The following is a 27,722-nucleotide window of genomic DNA, read 5'->3' as shown; positions in this document are numbered from 1 at the left end:
TCTGAATCTGGAAGATGAGGTAGGAGTTGACTGGGGATCAGAATAGAAGTTTCCAGCAGAAGGAATGGCTTTTGAAAAGGCCCAGAATTGGAAGAGGGCACGGTGTGCTCCTGAAATGGCAGTTGAGTGCCCTGTGTGAGATGCATCAGGGGAGGTAGGTAGGGGCCCTCAGGAAAGGCCTTGATTTCCAGGCTAAAGAGCAGGGACTTTGGTCCATATGCAATTCATGGCAGAGCAAAGACAAGGAAAGGAAAAGATTGGATGTACATTTGGAATGATCTTTCAGATCTTTTACTGGGGAGGCTGGGATGACACTGAGGCAGGGCAGTTAAAAGGCTATTATAGGCTGGAAGATCTTAAGAAGCATCCATCTAATTCTTTTATTTTATTGATGCACAATCTGAGGCCCAAAGAGGTAAAGTAACTTGACAAGGTCACCAGCAAAATCAATAACAAAGTCAAGACTTAAGCATGTGGGTTCTGCCTCCCAGCTCAGGCCTCCTCTACTGCCCTAATATCCTTAGGAAGAGAAGCAGCTCACAGATTTCTCTGTTGTCCTTTGCCACTGAATCTGTTGTGTGCGCTGCCCCTACTGCAGACTAGCCTGCCAGGGCAGTGACAGGGAAGTGTTACCAGAGGACAGGGCAGGGAGCATTGCCTGTCTGTTTTGGAAGTTGGGGCTGCTGCTGCTGCGTTTATACCAATCAGGGAGCTTTCCAGCAGTGGGAGGAAGCCAGGAGCCAGGGGATGGGGCTGTGGTGATTTATGACTGCACAAAAACAATAGGACACTAATGTTTCTGGCTGGTCTGCTTGTCCACAGACCTAGCAAGAGAGGATATATCTAAAGGTCATGTCCTCTAGCACTGGAGATGGGATAGAGGGTGCCTGCTCAGGGCCCTTGAGTCAGACTGGTCATCAGAGGGCAGAGCCCCTCCTTTCCTGAGCAGATGCCAAGGTAAGATGCTCAGATTCTGGGCAGGAAAGGATGTCCTTGATATCGGGAGTCTGGAAGATCTACTAGGCTCTGTCAGTCACTTTGGGCTGGTTACATAGCATCTTGGTGTCTCAGCTTTCTTGTCTAAAAAACAAGGATGATTCTGAGCCTCTCAATCCTTGAGACTTGATCATCTCCCAGGTCTATGCAGATCCCCTGTTTACACAGCTAAAGAATGCCAATAACCTTCTATTTCAAAAGAGAAACGTGTTTAATCAAGAACTATGACTTGTCACAGCTAGAAGGAGCACTTATTTCTCATTTAGTTTAATTTCTCACTTCAAAGGTGGGGAAATTGAGACCCAGAAAGGGGACAGGCCTTGCACATAATGCTGGGGGCCAGGCAGAAGCCAGAATGCTAGTTCTCCAAAAACCTGCTCCAGGTTTCTTTCAGCGGTACCAGGCGATGGAGGAGGAAGCCAGAATATTAAGCCATTTGCTCTATGTAATGTCACCATGTCTCTGAAGCAGTTCTCCAAACAGCTAGGGGCTGCTGGGCAGCAGCAGCTGTTAGCCTACAGTCTTAAAAAAATTCAAAAGGGAAAGGAGGGCAGGGCTAGCTCTCTCCTGCATCATTGGAGGGGAGCCTTGATGTGGAGGCTGCAGATGTCATGACTGTTGGCTTTGGAACATTCTTTCTTTGCATCTGCTTTACTTTTCCCAAATAGATTTGGCCTGGGTTTGTTTGTTTCTTTTCTTTCTTTCTTTCTTTTTTTTTTTTTAATGTACATTGGACTGGTAGGGGAAGGAACTGAGGAAGACAGGTCAGAAAGGCAGACTGAAATATGCCAGGAAGTGCCTGAGATTTAGCATTGACACATTTAATTCACATATGGACCACCAAGGTTGGCTGTAAGGGCTCATTCCCATGGACCTGTGCTGCCCAGGCCAGAATGGCAGGCTTGCAGGGAGGGAGAGAAAGGAAGAAGAATGACTTGTGAACAGTCATGTAAAAGGCAGAAGGAAGTGGGAGAGTTTATTCACCAGCAGGATTGCATTTTCCTGGATGGTGTAGTAAGAGAAGAAAGGCTGGATCCTATGTTGGAGGAGAAGGAGAAGAGATTTCTAGATTCTCCCCTATTTTTAGATTTTCTCCTCCTTCAGTCCATCTCTTCCCCTTCTACCAGAGCAGTCTCTCTACAGTGCATTCATTCATTCATTCATTTCTTTATTTCCTATGTTCTACATTTTTACTCTATGCCAGGCTGTGCTAAGCATTGAAGAGAAAATGAGGAAGACAAAACACAAATCTCATTTTCTGCCCTTGTTAAAATGTCTCACAGGCTTTCTTTCAGAATAAAGACTTCACTCCCCTGCCCGCCATGCAGAGCTCCTTATGTTCTGGCTCCTGACTCCATTCATCCCCAGCCCCACTGCCCATCACTTCAGGCAACAAACACATTAGATTCTTTGCCTATCAATAAATATGTCAGGGAGGATCTTTCCCCTGAGTCCTGCTGCCTGTGCCTTCTGCCTGCTCTCAAATCCTACCAGTTCTTTATGAAAGGGTTGGGTTGGAAATGTTACCAACCTCCCTGGAGCAGCTTTTCAGAATCTCTTCCTATCCAGCCTGAAAGAATAAACAAACAAACAAACAAAACTTAACAGCACTTAATACATTCTAAATTCCTTGAGGGCAGGGTTCCATGCCCCGTTCCACCAGCATTTAGCATAGAGCCTGGAATATTTCCTCACATAAGCTTCTTCATTCTAGGTTCTCATACACAATACTTCATATCCCTGCTTTATTTTTTTACTCCTTATCACTTTCTGACATGCTGTACATATTTAAATTTCTTGCCTATTTTCTCAAGTAGGTTTTTTGTTGTTGTTCACTGCAGTACCCCATTGTTTAGAACAGTGCTTGGAGCATAGTAGATGTTCAATAGCTGATTGCTAAAAAAAAAAAGAAAAAAAAGATTAAAATTCTCGGGCTTGTGAGCTGCATGGAATGTCAAAAAGGGAAGCATGTGAGCAAGAATTTGTCAGCTTGACCTTAGTATATGTCCTAGTTGGGGAGAAGATCGGTCAATCCTCAGATACAACCTAGTGTTAAGCATAAAGCAGACTATTGTTAACAGAATTGAATCTTTTAACATTTCACCCTGGAGAGGAAAAAGGAGATCCCCAGGGGTCAGCGGGCAGACAGCTGCATCCTTTCTGTAAATTAACCAGTATGCCTGGCCAGTATTTGTCCTTCCATATTTTCACCTCATCAGGTTCCAAGAACCTCAAGATGGGGTTGGGGACCTGTGGGGTAGAGTGACAGTTCAGCTTTCAATGTTTAGCTTCTTAATTCAACCATCCCAGGGCTGCACTACTCTAACAGTTTGGATCTACAGTGGACGTGCCCCATCTCTGAACCCCCTTGGCCTGCTACTTTATCTCGGAGATAGGTTCCAGGGTTTAGGCCCTGGCCACTCCGCTGGTAATTTCCCGGAGAATATGGGGCGGGGCCGTGAATCAGCAGTTGCTCGGATTGATGCAACCTTCGTCCCCGCCAGGGGTCCCCAGCGGCCGCTGAATTATACCTCCCTCTTCCCTCCTCCTGCGCGCTATGACCACTGGAAGATGTAGTGTTGGCCGCCTCTTTGTCCTTGATCTCTTCGACATATCATCTCCCCTGTGGGTGAACTACAACTCCCAGAGACCCACGCGCCGGGGGCCTGACAGGGCGGGAGTCGGAGGGGGAGGGTGGGGGAGCGTCTGGAGAAGCTGGGCTGCCGGAACTCGAGTGAAATGAACGGTGAGTGTTAGAGGGCAGCAGGCAAGGAGGGGACGCCCAAAAAGCAGTGACAAGCTGAGTTGGGGAGGGGAAGCCCGAGAAGTGTAAGGGCCGGGCGGAGCCTGGGCGGGGTGCGCAGGCGGGCGGGGCTACCTTCGTCACGCGGCGTGGGCGGGGCCGCAGGGGGTTGTCCGTCCGCTGCACGCACAGCAGCCGCAGCCGCCTCGCGCCCGGTCTCGCGGTCGCAACTCCAGAAGCAACCTCCGCGACGTCGCCTCAACTGCTCCCTTCGTGGGTCGGTCCTTCCGGCACACGGGCTTCAGCCGCGCCACAGCTGCCTTTTGAGCCCTCAGGCCGCCCTGGTCTCCTCGCCCGGCCCAACTCAGCCCGCGAAGATGGTGGACCGCGAGCAACTGGTGCAGAAAGCCCGGCTGGCCGAGCAGGCGGAGCGCTACGACGACATGGCCGCGGCCATGAAGAACGTGAGTTTCTCCTCCCCTCCCCCGCATCGCCCCAGCCCCTTTGTAAACGCAGGCCTTCGGGTGGATGGCCCAGGGACTAGTCGCCTGTCGCGACTGCGGGTTGGCCTCTCCTTGTTCACCTAGGGGGTAGGGGAGGGTCCCAATAGTGATGGGAACCTGGGTTGTGACGCGGCCTCTCCCCGAGTATCCCCCAGGGCCGGCGGCGCTGCCTCCTCGGCCCTCCCCGGGCTGGGGCGGGGTCCTGCAGGGCTGGTCTCGGGAGCTGGGTCTCTGACTTCGGTGTCTCCGGGGTTGCTGGGGACCATGCGCATCCTTTGTGCCCCACTTCCCCTCCTCCCAGCCTGGGCGTGGGGGCGGGGGACCGCATGGATGCGGTTCCTCTTTCTTTCCCTGGTGTCTGGGCGGCGCCTTCCTCATTCACTCATCAGATCTCCGGGTTTCCTAATATTGCAGGCCCCCCGCCCCTCCGCAATCTTCCTCACTGTCGATCCTGACAAATCTTTTAGAACCTCCCCGGGATAAACGTAGGCTTTGCTGAAAACCTGGGCTAAATGGTGCAAAATCGAAACCTCCTTGCTCACGTTTTTCTTAACAAAAGGCTCCTCTCTCTGTTCCCCAAAGCAAAGTCCTCGTGCTTTTAGGTAGTGAGAACGTTTGTCTTGATAGCGTTTTCATTGATCTCAACATGCCATCTCCATTTTTTCCTAATGTTTTGTATTGATAATGGTAGGTATTGTCTTTAAAATAAAGGTTGTGAATTTAGCTGGCTGGTCCAATTTGTGACATGCTGTTTATTTTAAATACAGGCACACATCTGTTGAAATTCCTATAAGTTGAAAAAATATTCTTTCTGATCAGCTATTGCAAACAAAGCGGTGGTGGGAGGCAGTATCAAGCAAGTCATTCTAGAAGATTCTGCATTTGTCATATTGCAGAGAGCCTAGACTGGGTGGAGGCTGGGAGGAGTTATTTTAAAGGGGAAAAAGTCTTTTTTTATTTTTTAGTTTTGTTAGATACATCTGAGGCTTAAAAAAGCTAGCGCATCCTCATGCCAATGAGAATACTCTATTTGTCGCATTTTTATGGGATGCAGATTCCTGCCTGTATTGCACCATTTTGTTAGTAACACTACACTTATCTAATGGGCTGTCAACGAGTTTGATATTAAAGGAGAGATATTGAGCATTATTAAATTAAATGTGGCAAATTAATTAATGATATAGGTTTCCCACTATCTTAATTTTTAAATTCTTGTCTTATGTAACAAAGATTTTAAGATGCATCTCCAGTGTGAAGTGGATTTAGGAGTGTACTTTGTATGTTAAATCTTTTTAATGAAGCAGTATATGTATTACAGATTTCCTGAATAACTTTACTAATTCACAAAGGTGATAATGCTCATGTCTTTATATTTAAGCCAGCTACATGAACCAAAAAAAGATTTTTATCTCATTAAGGAAGAGAGTTGGTTCTAAATTGGGAGTACCACTGTATTAATATATTGCCATAGTTGCTATCTTAAAACATTTTAAAGCTCAAATGAGTTACCAGTATTGGAAATATCTTTAGTTAATGTTATGTAGACTCTTCTAATTTTTCCATATTTCTAGTTCCACAGGAAAGCGAGTGACCTCGTACCTATATCCATAGCAACCCAGTGATGTCACACATAATGACACAGAGGCTGCAATGCACCTAAGGGCTGGTAGGGAGTATGCAAATGGCATTTGTCCATGGTAATGCAGAAATTATAGCAGATAAGCCAGGTGGAATTGAGTACTTCATCTTCCACCAAATAAGAATTGGTGCAAAAAATAAGAATTTCATTTACTCTAAGACATTTAATCAGTGACCTTTAGATATGCCAATTTATTTTGCTGTTTCTAGTTTTCTTGCAAAAATTTGTAAGTTACATTTGTATTTTTAAACATTCATCTCACTATTAAAATTGGGCAATGATGGAATAAAGAAATTTTAAACAAGGCTTGTTTTATGGTCATAGTGCAGAGACGTCGTATACTTGGGCTTATTGCAAAGTATTAACTTGGCAGGCTTTAATAAAAACTTAAAAATTATGACTTCCTACTGGGTCATTTTCAGTAAACGTTAGGGAATGAGAATCTGTTACAAAACACTTTAGGTTGAGATTTGGAAAAGTTCTCTTTTGCTATATTTATGCTTCTCCTTGGTGGAGTTTGGAAGAAAAAACCATTTGTAAAATAAAGCAGACCTTTTTTTCAAACTTGTTTATTGTGACTTTGAGGAAGTATGTTTACCTCAACTCTCATTTTCCTCATCTGTAAAATGGGTCAATACCTACTTGAAAAAGTTATGAGGATTAAATAGATGCAGTAGGTGCTCAAAAATGATAACTTCATAAAATTTTGTTTCTCGTAAGAGTCATCTAATTGTGGAGAATTTGGGAGATGCGAAGAAAATATTTAGTGCTATCAGTCAAGTGAGCTCTCTTAGGCTAAAATCACCTTGCTGATAAATAGAATTTATTTGCATTTAATGAACTTATTCTAATAGAACACTGTTAGGACCTGTGCAGAGTGATAGTTTTATGTAGGTAGTCAGGATAGCAATAATATTATGCAGTATTTTGAAAAAGAGGAAAGAGGGAAGTTTGGTTTCCTAAGACAAATGAGTAGTTTTCTATTTAAGGCTAGAGTGAACGCCTAGATGTTTCCTACTGGTTAGACAGCACTGTCTTGTCCTTTGGATTTTAATAGCCTCTTGAGAAGTTTATATTTTAAGTAGACTACTGGTACATGCCTTGGCGGGAGAAAAGGTTCTGGCTACTAATTTTGTTGAAGTTACTGAGTTAACACATATGTGTGTGGGTCATTGGTAGCAAAAGCCTATCTTAATTTCATATAAAAGTCTTTCCTAATAGAATCGATATACTTTAAAATTCTTGCTATCTTAAATAGGCTTTTTTCCAACTAGCTCTTCAGGAGGCTAGATCAATAGCTATTATCGCTAATGGAGTAATGACACCTCTGTAGACTCTTCAGAGGTGGAGTTCTGCCAGCCATTCTAAGTCACATGATTTCAGTTGTTCTTGTCTTTGGGATGGAAAGAATACAAATAACAGTTCGCTTTTTCTGTGTTATCCTTCATAATAACAAATAAATATTAACTGCTTTTTCTAATTAAAAATCTCATGTATCTTTTTTAATGATACTGATATAAAAGATGTCGCTAAATATGCACCCTCATTAGTCCTTTGGATTAACTGCCAACCCTGGGGAGGATTTCATCCCTTAGTACTTGGGGGAAGCCTTATTTATTTATTACATCAAACTCTAAATTATTAATAAGAGTGGAGAAAATGACCTTGCTCTTATTAAGGTAAAAGTCACATAAACTAACCATTTTTAACTGCACAATTCAGTAGCATTTAGTATATTCACAATGTTGTATAACCATTATGTCTAGTTTAAAAAATGAGAAAATATCTTTAAAAAGTGGTGATGGTCTGGATTTCAAAACATGATGACTTTCAGGAATGTGTCAGTAATGAAGCACCCATACCAGCATAAATTTTAAAAAGGGTCTTAGCTAGGTTTGTATTTCCATTAAAAAAACATATAATCACTTAAATAAGAACAATTTACCTGAAATCAGAGCCAACTATTAACTGTTTGGAGATTTTGGAAATTCTGCTGGTGTTCTTATGATTCATTTTCTACCTTAAAGCTGACTTTGTTATGATTTTCCTGTTGGGTGGCAGCAGTCCCCTAGTGAACACTGCAGAACTGACAGTATTGAGCTATTCAAGCCTGGGATCCTAAACTGATGGCATTCCTGTAAATAAGATGTTAAATACATTGTTTTAGTGTCTCTGAGGCTGCAAGAAGCTTTTCATTCCCATATCACTAGCCCTAACCCTTTTTAATTGGCAGGGCTTCTGATTATTTTTGTAATCTTACCAGATTCCATGAGATGTGAAAGAACAGCAAAGACTACTGTATATGTTTAATAGTTGGGGCGGGAGGCGGGATCACATACAAACCACTATGTTTTGTCTTAATTTTCTAAGTTCCGTATTTTAGTGCTTAACCAGATATATGAGAGTAATTATAGGGGCCATATTTGTTGCCTTTCTAGGTTATAAGACTACAAGTACTATCTGCCTTATGGCCTTTCCTTTCATAGTCATTTTTCTGTTGTCTTCCCCAAATTTGGTTTTAGGTATCAGCTGTCATTTTGGTTCACTACCAAACCATATCATCTTACTTTAAATTGGCTCTTGTAGAGATCTTTGAAATTTTGATTTTTCTAATCTATGAACTTGAATAGTAAAAAAAATAGTTAATATGAAAAGCGATCAGCAAAAATTTCCAAGAGCTTTAATTTTAAGATAAATGGTTAAATAATTGGTTTGGTCCCATGATTTTGCAGAAACAAAAAGTATAAATCTTAAAGACTTCGCATGTTTTTTTTCCTTTCCTTTTAAAAGAACTGATGAGCCTTCACAGCATTTCACTTGTAAGGATGTGTCCCACAAAGGTAGATTTTTCTTTATCTGAGTTAAATACTGTTAATGCTCTGTAAAGCATTAGTTGGCTTGTGAATAGGTAAATAGAAATGAGAGTGTTCTTACATATTCAGGTTTTTAACAACATTAAAAAAAATTTTCCAAATAAACGAAGTGGTCTTATTTTTTTAACCTTTGGAGAGCTCTAAAGCCAGACATAGTAAGACCTAGGTGTAATGTCCCCTCTTAGTCTGTTACTAGAACGGGGGTGTCAGAGCTGGGAATATGACAGTGATAGCAGTGGGCAGCTGAACATGAAATAACAGTGGTAGCTCAGGAGGAATCTCTTACCACCCTCCCCCACAGCTGAGTGTGAAGAGCAGCTGCAGCAATGTAGAAAAGAGAGAAGGCTAAGAGGTAGGCTTTTAAAAATGTAGGTTTGTTTTGAAAGATCATTTAAATTTCTTTAGCTTTCTAAAAGGAATTTTTTTTTTTGTTTAAAAAGGAATTATTAATATGACATTTAAGCCACCATATTAAACCTAGATCTAGGAAGCAAAGTTGCCTATAGTGCCAGTACTTTAAGGATGTAGAAATGAATTTAGTTTTTTGACTGAAATTGTTTAAATTCGGTACCTTTCAATTCAATGCAGTGCTCCTTTTTATAGCAGTCTAACATGAAATAGTGAATGAGTGTGAATTTGCAGTTGGGCCCAGCATGAATAGTAGCATGCAAACAATCCCATACTCCCTGCCAGTATACTTTTATATGAAGCCTGCCTGGTATGGGTAGACTCGTGGATAGTTGCTATTTCAAATCACTCTTCTCATATGAACTACATCTGGTCTTTCCTAATTGCATCTGTGTAATAGAAATTTTAAAGTTTAGACACTAGATTTTTTTTTTTCTACTAGGTAGGAACTGACCCAGTTCAGAAGGGCAAGGAGAACTAACAAGTATAGGAGGATAGGAACAGTAGGAAAGAGCATCCTGAGGTAAGGAAAGCTGGAGGGGACAAGTGAATAGGGAAGGAACATTCTAAAATATCTTAAAATTTGGGGATAATGTGGTTTTCTAAGGGAGTCTGGATTTTTGGAAGGCTGTCATCAGTGGGCTGACTACTGAGTCTGGCTTTTAGGATGCTAGAAAATTTTGGAGGCAAATGACAAGTATCATGACCATAATAATTCCCTGTGGAGTGGGATATTTCCATCACGTTTTTCTACAGGGTTTAGGCTTGCTTTTGTACCTTGCCATTATTTCAAGAGTATTTTCTGTCATTAGTATTTTCAATGGCTGAATAATTCTGTGGATGTCATAATTTAATTTTATTTAGCATTTAGGCTGTTTCCAAATTTATAAATAATGTTATCATGACCGACTTTGTGACTGAATCTTCTAACAGTTTATATATTAGGACAGAGACCCAAAAGTGGAATTGCTGAAAGAATGGCTAAGAATAATTTTTAAGGATCTTGAAACGATTACTAGTACTGGTTATCATCTCTTAAAGTTGCAAAATGTAATTTTTGAAATAGGTATTACACCTGGCTCTTTCTATCCAAGAAGAAATATAAAATGAGGTTGAAATTGGAGAAAGCTTGACTGCTAGCTTATTATTTGTGGCAAGTCTCTCCCTTTTGCTGCTCTCTCGTGGTTAGAATGATTGCCTTAAAAAGAAAAACTAATATGGAAACTTTACAATACATACAAGCTAAAGATGAATAGTATAATATGCCCCCATTTATAACCAGCTTCACTTGTCAACATACTGGCCAATCTTGTATCTGTATATTTTTCTACTCTTATCGGCCCCCTTGAGATTTACCATCTTGGAAGATAGCTTTTTATTGAACTAAAATTACCCCCGTTTGCTATAAATGCTTAAATTACCAGCAAGATCTGTTTACATTTAAATTTGACAACCTCAGGGTTTAGTTTCTTAAAGTATCTAATCCAGATGGTAGGTAATTAAGTTTTTCCTCGAATTTAAGAGGAGCACTTCTCTTCAGTTGATACCCAAGTGCTGCTTCCCTTTAGCCTTTATTCTCAGGAGGGGTTGGTTGGAAAGGCAAGGTGGGTCACTAGTGGGGAGAGAAAAAATGATGTGTCTGTAGGTTAATAGTTCTATCATTATAGGACTGTTCTTTTTTACTGCCTATTTTTTTGGAAGGACATTAAAGATAGATTCTTTTGACAGTTTTAGCTTTTATCACTAATTTGATAGAAGAGCTAAAACCCAATTAACTTGCTCAGGACAATGTATAAACAAGTTTTGCTTTCATCTGGCTTTGTTGCTTGCCAAGCATTTACAAAAAATGTACCTTAGCGTCAGTATACTACTGGGTGAGCATATGTAAGATAGTATAGATATTAGCTGTCTGGACTCAACCTGGATTTGTGTCCATGCTCAGAAGTAGGGAGCTGACCAGTATAATGATATCCGTAATTTAGGTGAGTGAGTACACTGCCCTTTTTACTTTTTAACATTTGGAGGTCCTGCAGGTAAAAGTTTAAAATTTTTGGAATTTGATCCATTGAGGAAGGAAGGGAAAACAGTATGGTAAACTTCAAACAGCTATAGTAATGAATTGAATTTTAAAACAGAAAATATATTCCTATTGACATTACTTATTTAGAACTATGCCTAGCATGTCAATTCTCAAAAACACTGAATTATAACTAGTTCTTACTCTGCATGTATGATACTCTTGCATTTTGATCATGTTTTTCTCTGTTAATGAGCTAGCTGGCAATGTACATATATAGACTATACATATTTTTAATGATTACTAAAGACAGACTTTAGCAAGTGTTTGTAACTCTTGTGAAAATCAAGTCAGTACCATCATTTACTGTGCTCTTGCAGCATAGCATTGCTCTGAAATGTTGATGAGTGAAACTAAGCATCTGGACCACAATGGAAAACTTAGGGTAGTTTTTAGTATGACATTTTTGTTTTAAAACTCTGTTCCGTAGATTTCTGTGCTAAAATCTTTTTGGGAAGACAGAAGACTATAAGTTATACACTTAGATAGAATATTGTAATATAGTCTGACATTTGCTGTCACGGGAAGCTTTTTAAAATACTTTTCCCATTTAATTTCGCAAGTTTTATAAAGTGATATTCCCATTTTACAAGTGGAAATGTTGAAGTAATTTGCCTAAGGCTTGAGATAAGTATTTTTTCCCTCTAAATCTAAGGCTCTTTATTTAATAGGTTTTTTAGTTTTCAAAAAAGAGTCATAGGTAACATGTATATATGGATACTGGTGATTTTTAGCTCTTGTCTCGATTTTTTTTCAATAATTTTAATAAGTGTTCCATTGTTTGCAGAAGCATTAAGAATCTTTCAAACTACTACATATTTAATATTTATTTAGTTGTCCTTGAAAGGATTGTTGTGTAGTCTAGGTTAAAATAATGAACAAGTTTCCTTTAGAACAGTCTTAAAATATATTGCTGAATATGAGTGAATCTGTTTTCTTTTAGAAAACATTTGATCCCATGATTGTGGTATGTTTTAAATATTTAATAAAAGGAGAAGTTTAGATTTTTAGCATGAAGAGATAAAAACTTTGCCATTGGAGTGGTATTCGCAGGAGGTGAATGCCACTCAGAGCTGAATGAAAGAATATACTTCACTTACTTGAAATAAATGGGAGGAACTGTGACCTTTTTGTACGTCACAAATAACATGATTTTGTGTGGAATTCACAAATGAGTGTGGAAACATGTTTTGAGGAGATTTGGGTGAAGATCAAAGGAAGAAAAAAGATGCTAATTTGAATATTTTGCTAGATGTTCTTGTCAGGTTGAAGAAGTGTGTGATACTGATCCAGAATCACAAAAGGAAGATGGAGTTGTGATGAAGGATTATTGAATTACTGAACATCTGTGGGAATATTCATTCCACAGATAAAAGTTGAAGTAAGCTCAGTGCTGTGGAATCAGGAAGACATTGACAACATACTGGGCATCAGGGGAGATGAGAAGTCTCCACATTACAGGACTGAGATGTTGTTATCCCCACCCCCAGACAGCTGAGTTCCCTTCCATTACTACATTCTCTACTAGAAGTGGTTATTATTTCCTTGAAGTGATGCCAGAACAGTATCTCGGTGGTGGGGGCAATGAGGTGAGGGGGAAAAGGTTGGAGGGAGGAATGTCTAGACAGGGAATAAGAAGGAAGAGATGAGATTAAAGGCATCATTTTAATCCTGTAATTGGGGTATATGGGAAAGAGTAGAAGAGGCAAACAAAAGAGACTCATGGGAATGTGTTGGGAGGGAAGAAACATCTTGTTTGGCATATGAGGAGGAGGCAATGAACGATGCAGTTGTAAAGGCCTTAAAATTGGCTTATTTAGTGGTGACTTTACTCTGAAGAGGTGATAGTAAGCAAGCTAGGCATTAAGTGCTAAGGGCCCAGTTGAGATTAAAAGAAACTTAATTTGTAGTGAGTGCAAGCTATATTATTTGTAAAAGAGGATTCAAGAGCAAGTCTAGTACGTGGGAGTGAGTGAGGACTGGTATTGGAGGATGAGTTTGACTTTAAAAGTGAATGATTCTGAATGAGGTCAAGAGCTTGGTTTGGGGATAAATTGTCAGAATCAGTTTATAATTACTTTGGGGGGACAGCCTTGGATAATGGAAGTGTAACCAAAGGTCTGGACACAGGTGAGCTTTCAAAGAAAATAAACATGACATTGATTTCGAAAATTGTAGAAGCAAAAAAAACACTGAGGAGATTATGAAGGAGTCATTATGGGTTTATATGAGAACCTGTGTAATCTTTAACTAATTTCCATTTAATTTTTAGAATAAGATTGACTGCTGGCAAAATGAGTGCTAGAACATAGCATATCTGAATTTTTTCAAGACATTTGATGAGGTGTTTTCCAGATATGTAGGGTTAAATATTAAGTTGCAAAGCTTTGTCATGTCCTAAGGTAAAAAGCGAGACAGATTGGAGCAGTGGATGGAAGGAATCTAGGCTAATGAAGTGGCTTTATTTTTGTTGAAAGTCCTGTACTGTGGCTCCAGATTCAACTGTTCGTTAAATTTGGTGCAGATGGCACTTAACAATAGTGCTTGTAGGGAAAAAGACAATAGGGACTTTGAGATCTCAGTTGGAATTGAGTATGATTTGATTTTCAGAAGTTAATTTACACAAAATTTAACACTACTGCAAAATAGTGTTAAAACAAGTATATTAAGTTAGTTTCTGTTTCTATCAAACTATGCAGATCAGATATTCTCACAGTTCTGTTGATTGGCCAAGTAGTTATGGTCTAGGCCAGTTTCTATGATCTGGATAAAATATGATGGCCATGGAAGGTTCCCAGAAGCAAGCCCCAATCCAAAGCAGTTTTCAAGCCTTTGATTGCCTCATACTTGATAATTCTCCACTAACTGAAGCAGGTCACATGACCAAGCTCAGATTATAGGGGTGGAGAAATATATTCCACTTCTTGATAGGAACTGTAAAATCATATTGAAAAGGAAAAAGATACATACAGGTTTGGGAGGAATTATTAGGGTTATTTTTGCCAAAAATCCAGGCTAGGTACATATTTAGATTCATGGCACTTAAACATTCAGAAGTGACTGTTTAGGTACCATGGTGATTTGTTAGTGAGTAGTGACATGTACTACTTGCCCTTAAGGACTTTAGGGTTTTGGAGGGGGCGTGCAGAATGGGGATACAGTTAGAGTACAAGGCATTAAAAATAAGCAGTATAAAAGGGGCAAGCTAAAAGTTGCTAATACATAGAGTAAGCAGTAATTCTGTGTGAGAATTTTTCAGAAGGCTTCAGTAAGTAGTATTTGAATTAGGCCTTGAAGGATATATAGAGAATTTTTCTTTGTGGGTCTCGAGGTGCATTTTTCAGGTGGTTGGGAAAGCATGCGCAGTATGAGAAAGCAAGTATTAAGACTAGGGTCCAGGTATTGATGGCTTGGAGCAGGGTTTTACTACCTTGGTACTATTGACATTTGGACCAGATTATTATTTGCTCTTCTGGGGAGCTGTCCTCTGCGTACTGGGATGTTCAACAGCATTCCTGGCTTCTTCCCAAGAGATAGTATCTCAATAGAGCTGTTTTGAAAAAACTGCACTATACTGTAGTTTATACAGCACTTTATCGCACACTACTTTGTTTAATTTATTCCCCCCAAAAAACAGATTATTATAAAACCAGCAATTATAAATAGTAGCTCATTTGTTTGCTGTATTCTGAAAATAACCTAGTTGAAGGTTGAATTCTTGTTTTATAAATAGGAGGCTGAAGGGTACTGACAAGGGAGTGTATTTTAGGGAAAGGACTCAGGCTGGTGAGGGGAATTGTATGCAGATCGTAGAAGTAGAGAAGACCCAGGGACATGAGGGCTGTCTTTAATTGAAGAATTGATTCTTGCCCTGAGAGATAAAATTCTTAAGGCTAGTGAATGGCAATTGTAGGGAGATAAATTTAACATGAAGTACTTCTGAAGGTCTCACAGAACTTGTGCAGTTGGAGGGGGGAAGACCTTCACTCAGCAGGGTCTGTAAGAGGTTTGGTATGTGTGTAGATTGCATTTTGGGAAGTAAGTTTTCTTAGTATATTTCCTTCATTTTTTTCCCCCCATAACGATGGGATTGAATGCTTTGTAATGAAAAATACACATGATAAAGAATGTAAGGTTCTTACCCCTTTTCAAGTTTGTTTAACTGTACTTGAGCAATAAACATAAACTTCTTGTCATTTTTTGGAGAGAGTATTGAGGAATATTAATATTATCAGACTATATAGGAGTTTATTTGAAGTCAGGAGAAGAGGATTAAATATGAGTTAGATCTGTGCTCCATTATAGTGAGTTTTCTTTTTTTAAGATCACATATTATGAAGTATGAAGTATTTAGGAATTCTGAACTCATCAAATAAATGAGATAATATGTAATGCTGGAATGTGTGAAAATGCTATGGTGTAGTAGAGTAATTTTTTAAAAATGTAATTTTTTTTTGGTGGTGATATTGGTTAATAAAATCCAATAAGTAATTTTTACAGCTTTATTGTGATATAATTCACATACCACATAATTCACCCACTTAAAGTGTATAATCCTATGGGTTTCAGTGTGTTTGGAGTTTTGTAACCACCATCATTACTAATTCCAGAACGTTTTCATTACTCAAAAAAGAAACCCTGTACCCATTGTAGTCACTCCCCATTCCCACACCCCCAAAAGCCCCTAGCCCTAAGCAATCACTATATTCTGTCTACAGCTTTGCCTATGGAGGACATTTCATACAACTGGAATCATGCGATAAATGTGTGGTCTTTGGTGACTGGCTGCTTTCACTTAGCATAATGTTTTCAGTGTCATTCATGTTGTGGCATGTATTAGTACTTTATTTCTTTATACCTGAATACCATTCCATTTTATGGACAGAACTACATTTTGTTTATTCATCAGTTGACATTTGGGTGGTTTTCACTTTTTGGCTGTTTTGACTAATGCCGCTATCAACATTTCATGTACAAGTTTTTGTGTAGACACTATGTTTTCATTTCTGTTGTATATACCTATGAGTGAAATAGCATGCTGAGTCATGTAACATTTTGAGGGACATCATGCTTTGCTTCTTCACCTGGAGAAATAGATACATAGGGATCTCATGTAGTACTACGGCATATTTAAGGGGAAGGGCTGTTCAGGAGAGTATTTTATAAAAAGCTTCTCCTCGTTTAAGAATTAGTTGTATAGTGGAGAGCATGTAGGATTTTGAGCCATTAGATTTGGGTTGCATTCTTTGACTCGAGTCTTAATTTTCTTAACTTTAAAATGGGAATAACTACTAAATAATAAAGGGTTATATTGAGGCCCAAAGAGGAATTAGTTTTGGTAAAGAACCCATTTCTCATATTACAAAAGTTATTTAGAAACATATAGAATAGATGGATTTTTTTTTTTTTTAAATGCCTACAGCACCTGGTCTTCCCAGGTGGTCTCCCATCCAAGTACTAACCAGGCCCGACCCTGCTTAGCTTCTGAGATCAGACGAGATTGGACATATTCGGGGTGGCATGGCTGTAGACGATACTTTCTTAATAAGGTTGAGAAATATCTTTTAAATCAAGGGGAATATTTAATAACACTGGAAATATCCCATTAAGTTAAAACAAAACGAAGATGCTTATTATAAGTGTTACTAACATTGTCTTTGTTCATGCAGTAAGAGCTGATACAAGTATAAGAAGTATAACAATGAGAAAAGACAAAGTGATACTTGGAAACTAAGATTATGTAGGGTAGTGGTCCCCAACCTTTTTGGCATCAGGAACCGGTGCTCCTATGAGAATAATGCCTGATGATCTGAGGTGGAGCTGAGGCAGTGATGCTAGTGCTGGGGAGCGGCTCTAAATACAGATGAAGCTCTGCTCACTTGCCACTCGTCTCCTGCTGTGCAGCCCAGTTCCTGACAGGCCACAAACCAATAGCAGTCTGTGGCCCTGGGGGTTGGGGACCCTTCCCTTATAGGGTAGTTGTGAAAAGAACCTAGGACTCATGGTTGTCAGAGAAACACAGGTTCTCAGCCGGATCTCATTTCTGAGACCTTAAGCTTGACCCTGAATATGCCATGGAAGTTTGATGACTCTTCTAGGATGTTCTTCTTCCTGGAATGTTTCCCTTCCACAGTTTTTATCCAGGGTGATTGCTGCTGGATTTAAAACAAACAAACAAACAAAAAACCCCAGCTAAAGTTGTTACTTCCTAATTAAAATATTCTTTTAAGCTTTCACAGGCAGTTGTTCCTCTTCCTGGAATGTTTCCCTTCCACAGTTTTTATCCAGGGTGATTGCTGCTGGATTTAAAACAAACAAAACAAAAAACAGCTGAATTTGTTACTTCCTAATTAAAATATTCTTTAAGCTTTCACAGGAAGTTTTGCTACCTTAAGAACGTCTGTGACTGATTTTCTAATGTGAATAAACTTGGGTCTCTTCATGGACTAAGTATCTTGAGGATATCTCACTAAGTCTTGTATCTTTGGCACAATGTGGCGCAAGGTGATACATGCTAGATGTTCAGTGAATGCTTGATGAATTACCTGATAAGGAGTGGCCTTTAAGTATATTTTCCTTGTCATCACACCTTGTGGGACATACTACATCAAGTTTTCTATAATGTGTTGGAGGTCCCCAAGACTATCCCTGCAGATTTAATGATTTGCTAGGACTCAGCATAAAGTCACACGTGTGGCTATAATTTATTCCAGTGAAAGGATACAGGGGAAAAGTGCTTGGGATGAAGATCGGAGTATACCGAGCACAAGCTTTAGTGATCCTCTCAGTGGAGTCATAAGGGATATGTGTGAAATGTTGTCTGCCAACGAAGCACTTTAGAGACTCATTGCCCAAGGGTTTTATTGGAGCTGGTCACATAGGCACTTTCTGCCTAGCACATAGCAAAATTCAAGACTCCTAGAAGGAAAACAGGTGTTTAGCATAAACCACATTATTTGCACAGTTTAGAGACAGCCATTCGAATGGTGGGAACCTATCTAAAATCCAAGTTCTCAGATGCCAGCCAAGGGTCAATTTTGTAAGCAGACCTTTCTAAAGATAGCACTTGAGCCTGTTTTGTTAACTCTTCTGCTTGGAAAAGGTTAAGGCATTTTACTCAGATATCGAAGACACAGCTTCAGATTCTTTTCCCAAAAATTTAGTTTACTTAGTAGACAAGTCATCTCTAGAATACATGATTAATTATATTCAAGCGGAATAGTGTCACATTTATTTACAATGGTTTATTCCACTGCCTATACAGTATATAGACACCATGATATGCATATTGATGCCTTCTACCTTGTCATCTTATTCTGTTTTTAGTGTCACTAAAAGTGACATATAACAGTCACTGCATTTACCTTTTCCTTGGCCCTTTGGCCCTTTCAGGTGATAGTATTCTAGGACAAAAAAAATGCACAAAAGAGCCAAATGTCATACCTAATGTCTACTAGCTTTTTGTTTTTAAACTATCTAAAAAATAGATTTAGGTTCACAGCGAAGTTGAGCGGAAAGCCCAGAGTTCCCATATATATACTCCCTGTCCTCACCCCCAGAGCCTCCCCTGCTATCAGCATCCCAGAGTGGTATGTTTATAATCTGTGTACCTACATTTTCATGTCATCACCCCAAAATTTCTCCTATCTTAGTTTTTAGATATGAACATCACTTCTTCGTGGAGATTTTCAGCTTTATTAAATCAGGGTTTTAAGTTTACCACCCTGTTACTTTGTAACATTTCACAAGATTGTGCAAGGTAGAAATACATTAAAACATTTGACGTTGCATTCATTACAATTTAAGATTCTTGATAGATAAGTTGAAAAATTTGTGAATGACTTGGTGCTTTAAGACTTAGGGTCAGAAAGTCATCTAAATAGCTTTCCAAGAATCTCAAGGGTTGCTAATCTTAAGTAGAAAAGATTTTTCTCAGGGGAGAACAGTTAACAGTGATTAATTAAGGTCTAGTTCCTTAGCAACTGAGATTTGGGAAATTCTGTTTCGTAAACTGTTGGTGAAAAGAACAGATTTTTCTAACCTTTTTACTCAGCTCTTTATCTTCAACTTACTGAAAGAAATTTGAACTGGAGCTAGTATCATAGAATCTGAGAGCAACCTCAATTTTGTTTTTTAGCAGAACATGCAATGCTGGAAGATAGAAACTTTCTACATTTTCCAGTACCCGTGACAGTAAATTTGGGGGACAGTATTTACAGATGTTGCATTCTTAGAAACAATTCAGTTATATTTTGAAAAACATTGCCTCTCTTCCCAAATGATGCACATCTCACATCTTCCCACACTGAATAGTTATTCTTTTTGGATAGTATGGGAATAAATCTTTTGTCTCTTTAAAAAATTATCTTTTGATCTTTAAAAGTAGTATGCTTGGGATTTCTATTTTAATGTAAAAGTTACAGATTCATACAAGTCATTTTGATCTTAAAGATTTTTAAAAATTCTGATTTAAGGTTTTTAGAGGAACTTTCCTTTGAGCAGACTTTTTAGAGTTAAAGACTTTTCCCTCTAACTTAGTTTTTCAGTGGCAGAGAACATCTGGATATGTTCCAAATGTGGTTGAGTTACTATATCTAAAGGTGATTCTGGTATTTCATAATCCAAGGCAACTAGACAAACTTTAGATAAAAGCACAGATTTCTACCTTTGGGCTCTGCAGTTGAATTTCATTTGCAGCAGGGGACCTAATATATATAGCATACTAGTGAGGTAATTCGAGCTTTAAATAGTTACTGGCTCTTGAAATAAGGACAGCATGATTTAGGGGAAAGGCCAGAACTCTATCTCAATGGCCTTAAGCACTTTGGCTGCTTCTTGCATGGGAGACAGTTAATCAGGTTGCACTAAAGTCACCTAGCACATTCAGTGAATATAGGCTAGTCCTGTGGTATGTGTGCCCAGGGCCTACATGTTTGAACGCCATTCTAGGGGTTTTTCTAGCTATATGATACTAAAGTATGGGAAAGAAGTGATGTAGGTAAGGAAGTTTCGGCTTAGAATAGAGACCAGGATGAAGTGGAGAAGAGATACTTGATTTAGAAAGATGTAGAATTTAGTAGAGGCTTCCTAGGTGAGAATTAAAATGAAGAAAAATTAATTAAAGCATTTATATCTCTATAGCACTTTATTGTGTCAGGAGCACTTATATCATTTGACTGATATATCCTTATAAATAACCTTGTGAAAGAAGCAGAAATCTGTTTCTGCTTGCTCCCGAGGTCACTTAGTAAATGGTGGGACTGGGAAAACCCTAGTCTCTGGGTTATTTGAATATATATCAGGAATCAACAGGAATGACAGTGGTTTAAGGGCCGAGAAGAGTGTTTCCAAACCCTAGACTATATAAAGAATTGGATATGAAATGATAAGCCCCCTTATTCAGGAGAAGTGGTATTTCCACAGAAAGATGGGGTAAGAGGTCATGGAGCAGAAAGTACCTCTGTCCTGGTTTCCTTCTGCTCTGAAGTCCAGTATACAAAACCATGGTCTCCCACTCTGTGGATCTGTTGCACTTAGGTCATGTCTGGTAGAGGTACTGCTGTTCTTTAGTGTTACAATGGAGAATCCATAATGCATAGTAAAAAGTAAACATAAAAACTACTTGATTAGTTTAGAAAATATTTAAATATATTATTTGCTGGAAATTGTGAGAATAAGTAAGCAACTCTAAATCTTAGAATGAGTTGCTTACGATAAACTGATAAGCACCATTTGCGTTACATTCTATTTAATTATCTCTGAGAGCTACTATTTAAATTATACAACCAGTTTCAGTAAGCATAACTGTACCCCCTTTATAAAAGTGGAATACATACTGAATGTAAATGATTTAGTCTCTTGATATCCCAGTATGGGATATGGTATCCCATAGTTTACCATATCTTTTTAGATTATATCTCCCACTTCACATCCGTAAGTAATATAATGTTATATAGATACTATGTTTGATCTACACTGGAAACTGAGAACTAGAAAATAGCCAGTTTAACTAGGGAATGAGAAGGAGAGATGGGAAAGATTTGATATAGGAGCCATTCATATTAACTTGGTTTTTGACATTTGTATTAGTCAGGCAGGAACACTGGAAAATATTCTAGGCAGGGGCAGAAGTATGAAGTTGTTTGCAATTAACCTGTTATGATTAGAGCACAGGGACATGAGGTTGAGGCAAGGGAACCAGCTAGTCTGTGTAAGTCTTAGGGAATGATCTGGGATTCATAATGTGACTCAGCCACTGAGGTAGTATATACCAGTTTGGATATGATAGTTAACTAGACAAATAAAAAATGTGACCAGAATAGGAATAAAAAGTGAGAGCTCTATCCTTGTAAGATTTTTTGTTTACGTGATTGTAAGATGCTTAATAGCATATAGATGACTCTGGTATCAATAGAAATCAGGTAATAAAAATTAAATTGTAGTGTTAGTGACTTAATTTATTATAAGCTGTTGTTTGGTAGTCATAAAAATATAGAACTGTTGTACCATTGCTTTAATTTCCTCAAGGTGATGAGTCTTTGGGATGACGAAGACCCTTTAGAAATGCCCATATTGAAAGAAGCATTAATTTCTATTGGCCACCTCAGCTCAGAAGTACTTTGCTCTACCTCTCTATTCTTTTGTATTGCTGATTCTGTTCCTGCAAAACAGTGCGACAAATATGTGTTCTCCATCTTGCTAAAATATCTCAGTGGTCATACTTAGTCCCATGTCCCCAATTTTGACTTCTTTTCTGTGGTTTGTAATTTTTATGATCTTAACACAAGAGCAGAAAAGCCTCCTTTTTTCTAAGTCAACTGTAAGTTGACTTAGTATATTCTCACCCAATACTCAAAATGTGCTTACTCAAAAGGGATGACACTGAAGTTTAGTAGACATGGCAAGATTAGGAGGAAGCTATCATTCTGTTCCTTAAAAAAAAAACTGTTGAGGTACATAAGCTATCTGTACTTAAAATCCCTAGGATTGGTGTGTATGTAATGTTACATGAGAGAACTGTTGACCTTTTGCAATTTAGATCAAAATTTGATTTGTCATCTTATAGCTAGATTTGATAGTTCCTTCATGGAACAGCTATGATAAGTGTGTGCCCTTTTCTAGGGAAGAAGCAGGAGTTCAGGCACCATCCGTCCAGCTGTGATATTTTTTTTTCTTCTTTCCTGTTGTTCCATCTACCTTCATCCCCCTTCCATATACCCACACCACAGCCTAACTGCTCTTTGTCTGCTAATAACTTTAAATAACTGATAGGTCCATTTGTGGTTTAGTGGCCTAAAGATAGGATTAACACAACTGACATGGTCTATACCATAACAACTCTTAAATTTTTCCTCCTAATAGGTGACAGAGCTGAATGAGCCACTGTCTAACGAAGAAAGAAACCTTCTTTCCGTGGCCTACAAGAATGTAGTTGGGGCACGCCGTTCTTCCTGGAGGGTCATTAGTAGCATCGAGCAGAAGACATCTGCAGATGGTAATGAGAAGAAGATAGAGATGGTCCGTGCTTACCGTGAAAAAATAGAGAAGGAGTTAGAAGCGGTATGTCAGGATGTGCTGAGCCTGCTGGATAACTACCTGATCAAGAATTGCAGTGAGACCCAGTATGAGAGCAAAGTGTTTTACCTGAAGATGAAAGGGGACTATTATCGCTACCTGGCTGAAGTAGCCACTGGAGAGAAAAGGGCGACTGTGGTGGAATCATCTGAGAAGGCCTATAGCGAAGCCCATGAGATCAGCAAGGAGCACATGCAGCCTACTCACCCCATTAGATTAGGCCTGGCTCTTAACTACTCCGTTTTCTACTATGAGATCCAGAATGCCCCGGAGCAAGCATGCCACTTGGCCAAGACCGCCTTCGATGATGCCATTGCCGAGCTCGACACTCTCAATGAGGACTCCTATAAGGACTCCACTCTCATCATGCAGCTCCTCCGCGACAACCTAACGCTCTGGACAAGCGATCAGCAAGATGACGATGGTGGAGAAGGCAACAATTAAGGCCCCCAGGTGGACTGGCAGCGCACGCTGATGCTACTACTGCAGTCTTTATTTTTTTCCCATGAGTTGGGGGTCGGGTGGGGGAGGGAAAAGGAGGGATGACCTTCCTAGGGAGAAACCCACGACCTGTCATGTCTTTGATCGCCTCTTTGACATTTTTGCCAAAATACCACTAGTGGAAAGTCAGGCTAGCTGTGCTGGTATTGGAATAGCAGCCTCACACCGGCATATGGACTGTTCTGTAGATTAATGCAAGTGGAGCTGTCTTTAATTTAACTTATTGCTAGATAATAAGGTTTTAAGATGAAAAGAAAACTTCAGTGGAATGGCCCTCATTCAATAAGTTCTGTGGTTCCAGTAAGGATTTTTATGTACATATGCTCTTGTCTTAAGTTTTGGGTACTTTCTATCTCATCTGTTTTAGCTGTGCATTTTTTTCAGAGTGTACTCTACCAAACATGGAATAGTTTAAATCCCAAACTGACAGACTTAGAACATAAGGTATATTTATCCTTATGGTTTAGGCCTTGCTAGTTTTCTGGTCTCTGATTAGTTGACAGTATTAACACTAAATTTCAGTTTACAGTATTTCTACATTACAGCCATATGTGACATCAAGCCATTGATTGTGCATTTTCCTTTGCTAGTTATTTTGGCTTTACATCCTAATTCAGCCTTATCTAGGTTGGTTTTCTGTCTCCTAGGCCAAAAGCTTTGCCTGAGGAGCATCAAAGCTATTTTAGGTTTTGGTTAATAGGTGCTTGGCAGGTGGCTGTGGGAATTTTGTCTCTTTCCTTTAAAACTTAAACCTACCACAAAAATTATTAATCTCTTTAATAGAAACGTTAAACACCACAAAAATAGAGAAAATTCAGGTCTGTATGTCATTTACTGTGTTGATATTTTCAGAGAAATCCTGATTTGTTAAGCTGCCACAGCTCCTTCCTCAGGGATTACACTGCCATTTCACTCTTCACCGAGTCTTCTGCACTGTACCTTATGCTGATTGCCACTCAGTTGAGATGTAGAAGCTGGATGGTCATTTTAAGAGTTTGTGGTTCAGTGTGTGAAGATTCAGGTGCCGGAAGCTTACTGGTAGAAAAATCCAAAAGGAAGAGCTCTATTCATAAACATTCTGTCCAATTTCAGGAGCCTTGTAAGTGTGTCAGTTTTCCTCCCTGAAAACACTCCCCAAGTAATTGTTATAGGAAAACAAACTAAAATCATTACCAGATAATAAATACTTAACTCCTATTTGACCAAAACTTTCTCTATGTATTTTTTCTCTTTAATGAAAGCGTAGAAATCGGAGATTTATTTCTCTCTTGTGTAATCAGTGCATGTTTCAGAATTGCAAGAAACCACATTTGTATTTCCACAAATTTGTTTTCGGTTAGCTTTAGGTCCTTCATTCTCATTTTGGATAAATCTGTCTAAAAACATGATCTGTTGTATGTGTGTTCAGCCTTTTTTATAAGATCAGTAACAGTATGAACTCCTGAGATAGGTAATGATACCTGACTTGTTTTGTCTGTTTTATTTAGGCAAGGAAAGGTATGAGTAATAATAATTAAGGAAAAACTGACGTTTGCTTTTACTTATATAAAAATCGAGCTTCCAATTATGAAATGAATACATTTAACAGGAGCCAGATGACAGTGAAGATAGAATGGTGATGATACTCTGTAACATTGCACAGTTTACCCAGCATGACTTTCCTTGGAAGGTCCCCTTCCTATACTAGAGCAAAACCCTACCAGAAGAACTAATAGAAGAAAGCTTTACAACTTTTGTGCTATTATAGCGCCCTAAAGTCATTGCCATGGATGGGAAAAGATTTGGGGCAGTAGGTGGGGCTTTCCTTAATTTATCTTCATGTCCGGTGAGCAGTGTCGTGTCTGTCCTTGTAGCATTTGGAAATGATTTACTGGAATTACAAAACCTATTTTTCTTTTAAATTTCAGCTTTGGCTCTGGCTGCTTTTTATAATAATGCAAGATCAAATCATACCTGAGGGCTAAAAATGAAGAGAAGGAATAGGAGACTTGATATTTTAAGCAGCTTGAATGGTTTCTTTTCTTTTCTTTATTTTTAAAGAAATGCATTTGCCTATGATACTGTCTCTCCAGTGAAATGATTACTCCTCCATTACTCTATTGATACAATATTGTGCATGCTAGTGTTGTATTTCTATACAGTAGCTTGAAATTTATTAACTTATACTGTAGGTGTTATGTATTCCTATGACAAAAAATTAAGTCTTCAAATTTTTTAAAGTTTTTTTTAATTTAATTTTTCCTTTTGGGGGTTAAAGTTTGCTCTACCAAATAGTGATTGTAACCAATTGATCTGTTTTGGATGTTGCTATAGTGACATGCAGTTATATATTTTGTTTTTAAGGGGTGGGGGGAGCAAAAGAAACACCAGTGTTAGCTTAATCTTAATGTCTGGTGTTTGTCATGGTGAAATTATAACTATTACAGTGTAGGAGAACAATGAATATGTTCTCTGAATGAGCCTTTGTGCTTTTTGTCATGTTATGCAGTGAACTATTTTTAAGGTCTAATCGGTGATTATTTTTCCAACTCCGTGTTTCTCTAAGGAATTATTTCACACACGGACCATTCTTAGCAGTTTTCCTCAGTGATGGAATATCATGAATGTGAGTCATTATGTAGCTGTCGTACATTGAGCAAAATAAACTTACAGATCTGATGTCAGTGCAACATACTTTTATTTAATGGGTTTAATTTTTCCCTCCCCTTTTCCCACTCAAAATATGAGGTTGGATTGGGGGGAAGAGTCAAAACAGTATATACTGCAAAGGTTTACTGACCTTGAAAAATAATTGCAAATTTTGGGCCTTCATTGTTTCTCTTACAGAGTGAGTACCTTCAACTAGATCTTTGAAGGTGGGGTACAATTTGTGAGAAATGCAAGAACCTTACTTTGAATCATGGCTTCTTTTGATCTTTGGTCAAATTACTAAACTTCTGAGTATTGGATTGGAGGGGGTATAGATCTAAGTGAAAATTGGGTCATGTGCCTGGTTTAGTATCTCTCAGGTACTCAGCATTGTTAGATATCTTGTTACATGTTAGAGGAAATGATTCTTTGCACTTAAAAATATTTATAAATATACCGTCTTGGGTTTTTTGGTCCTTCTAAGGTGGTCAGCAGCCTTAGTTGATGTGGACCAAACTCTCAACAGGAGCCTGCTGTTGCTGATAGCAGCTGTTAGAATGTGTCCACCACCTGAATCACATCCCTGGATTTGTGGAGTTTTCTGCCATGACCAGCTGTGAGAAGGGATTTGTCTGCAGGAAGGAATGCCAGGGCAAAGGCTTTCCTCCATCAGCTTGGGTGTGCCCCAGCAAAGGGTGGGGAAAGGGTAGGCGGGCACTGGTTCACACAGTGGAAGAAGATGGTCTTTTAATTTGAGAAATTTTAATTCACATTTTAGGAATAACGTGTGCATGACTAGGTTTTTTGCCTGTGTACTGAATGAATTCACCTTTGTTGGCTCATTGATCATTCAGAAACGCTCTGAGGGTAGAGATAGAAGTGACCCATGTGCCTAAATAAAATCCCACAACTCACTGATAAACCCGCATTGGAGCCAGCCCCAATCTTTGGCCCTCCTGAGCTTTGCCTACTAATACCAGGCTGCTTCTGCTCAGCTAGGAGACTAAGAAACTGCAGTAGCCAACATTCAGAGGTGTCGACTGAGCTCTTTTAATGTGGGAGTTACTGAGAGTAGAGAGATGAAATCAGATGTCTTGCTAATAGGAAATTACAGATACGAGTGAGATCAGAACAGTCCAGCCTTATTGAAAATAATAGGCTCACCAAATCTCATCAGAAGGGTAGTTCCTGGAAGTTGTTACCCTTACATCACCCTTGTTCCTTCGGTGTAACTTCCCATTACAAGTGCCTGAATTTGACAGAAGACACGATTTTGGCCAGAGGATTTCCACAGACACATAAATTTTTTGAGATAAAATGCTCTGTTGTATTCCTTTCCAGTTTTAAGAGTTCCTTATGCAGCAATTTTCAAACTTTTTCATCTCAGGACCCCTTTACACAACTCTTAAGAGCTTTTGTATATGTGGGGTATATCAAAAACTAGACATTGAAAATACTCATTTACTTCAAGATTCATTACATGTTAAGGTAAATAACAATTTCATGAAAAGTAATGGTTTTCCAACAAAGAATAGAATAGTAACATTGTTGTACAATTTTGCTTATCTCTTACCTCAGCTGGACTCTCATAGCTGCTTCTGCAATTCAGTCTGTTGTGATGTGTTATTTAAGCTGAAGTATTAAAAATAAAAATCTGGCATCACACCAACAATTAGTGGGGAAAGGATGGCCCTAAAGAGTTGAGGTTCAGAAAGTTCTAATTCAGGAATTGCATGATGTCCCAGGTTAGGCACCAAGGAGAAGTCCTTTCTCAAAGCAC

At 39.0% G+C, this 27,722-nt stretch overlaps 1 protein-coding gene and 1 pseudogene across 1 annotated transcript; one reads left to right on the top strand and one right to left on the bottom strand.

Annotated features, from left to right (window-relative positions):
• The first annotated feature begins 3,906 nt into the window (after positions 1 to 3,906).
• Positions 3,907 to 25,979, top strand: YWHAG (tyrosine 3-monooxygenase/tryptophan 5-monooxygenase activation protein gamma). The gene is made up of 2 exons (XM_039849506.1): positions 3,907 to 4,203; positions 22,601 to 25,979. The coding sequence occupies exons 1-2, from the start codon at positions 4,117 to 4,119 to the stop codon at positions 23,255 to 23,257; spliced, it is 744 nt and encodes a 247-aa protein (XP_039705440.1). The 5' UTR covers positions 3,907 to 4,116; the 3' UTR covers positions 23,258 to 25,979.
• Positions 16,653 to 16,771, bottom strand: LOC120592090 (uncharacterized; annotated as a pseudogene).
• Positions 25,980 to 27,722: the final 1,743 nt, after the last annotated feature.

Source organism: Pteropus medius, unplaced genomic scaffold (genome assembly GCF_902729225.1).
Source record: "Pteropus medius unplaced genomic scaffold, Ma_sr-lr_union100, whole genome shotgun sequence".
Classification (NCBI taxonomy): domain Eukaryota; kingdom Metazoa; phylum Chordata; class Mammalia; order Chiroptera; family Pteropodidae; genus Pteropus; species Pteropus medius.
This window is presented reverse-complemented; position numbering and strand designations above follow the sequence as displayed.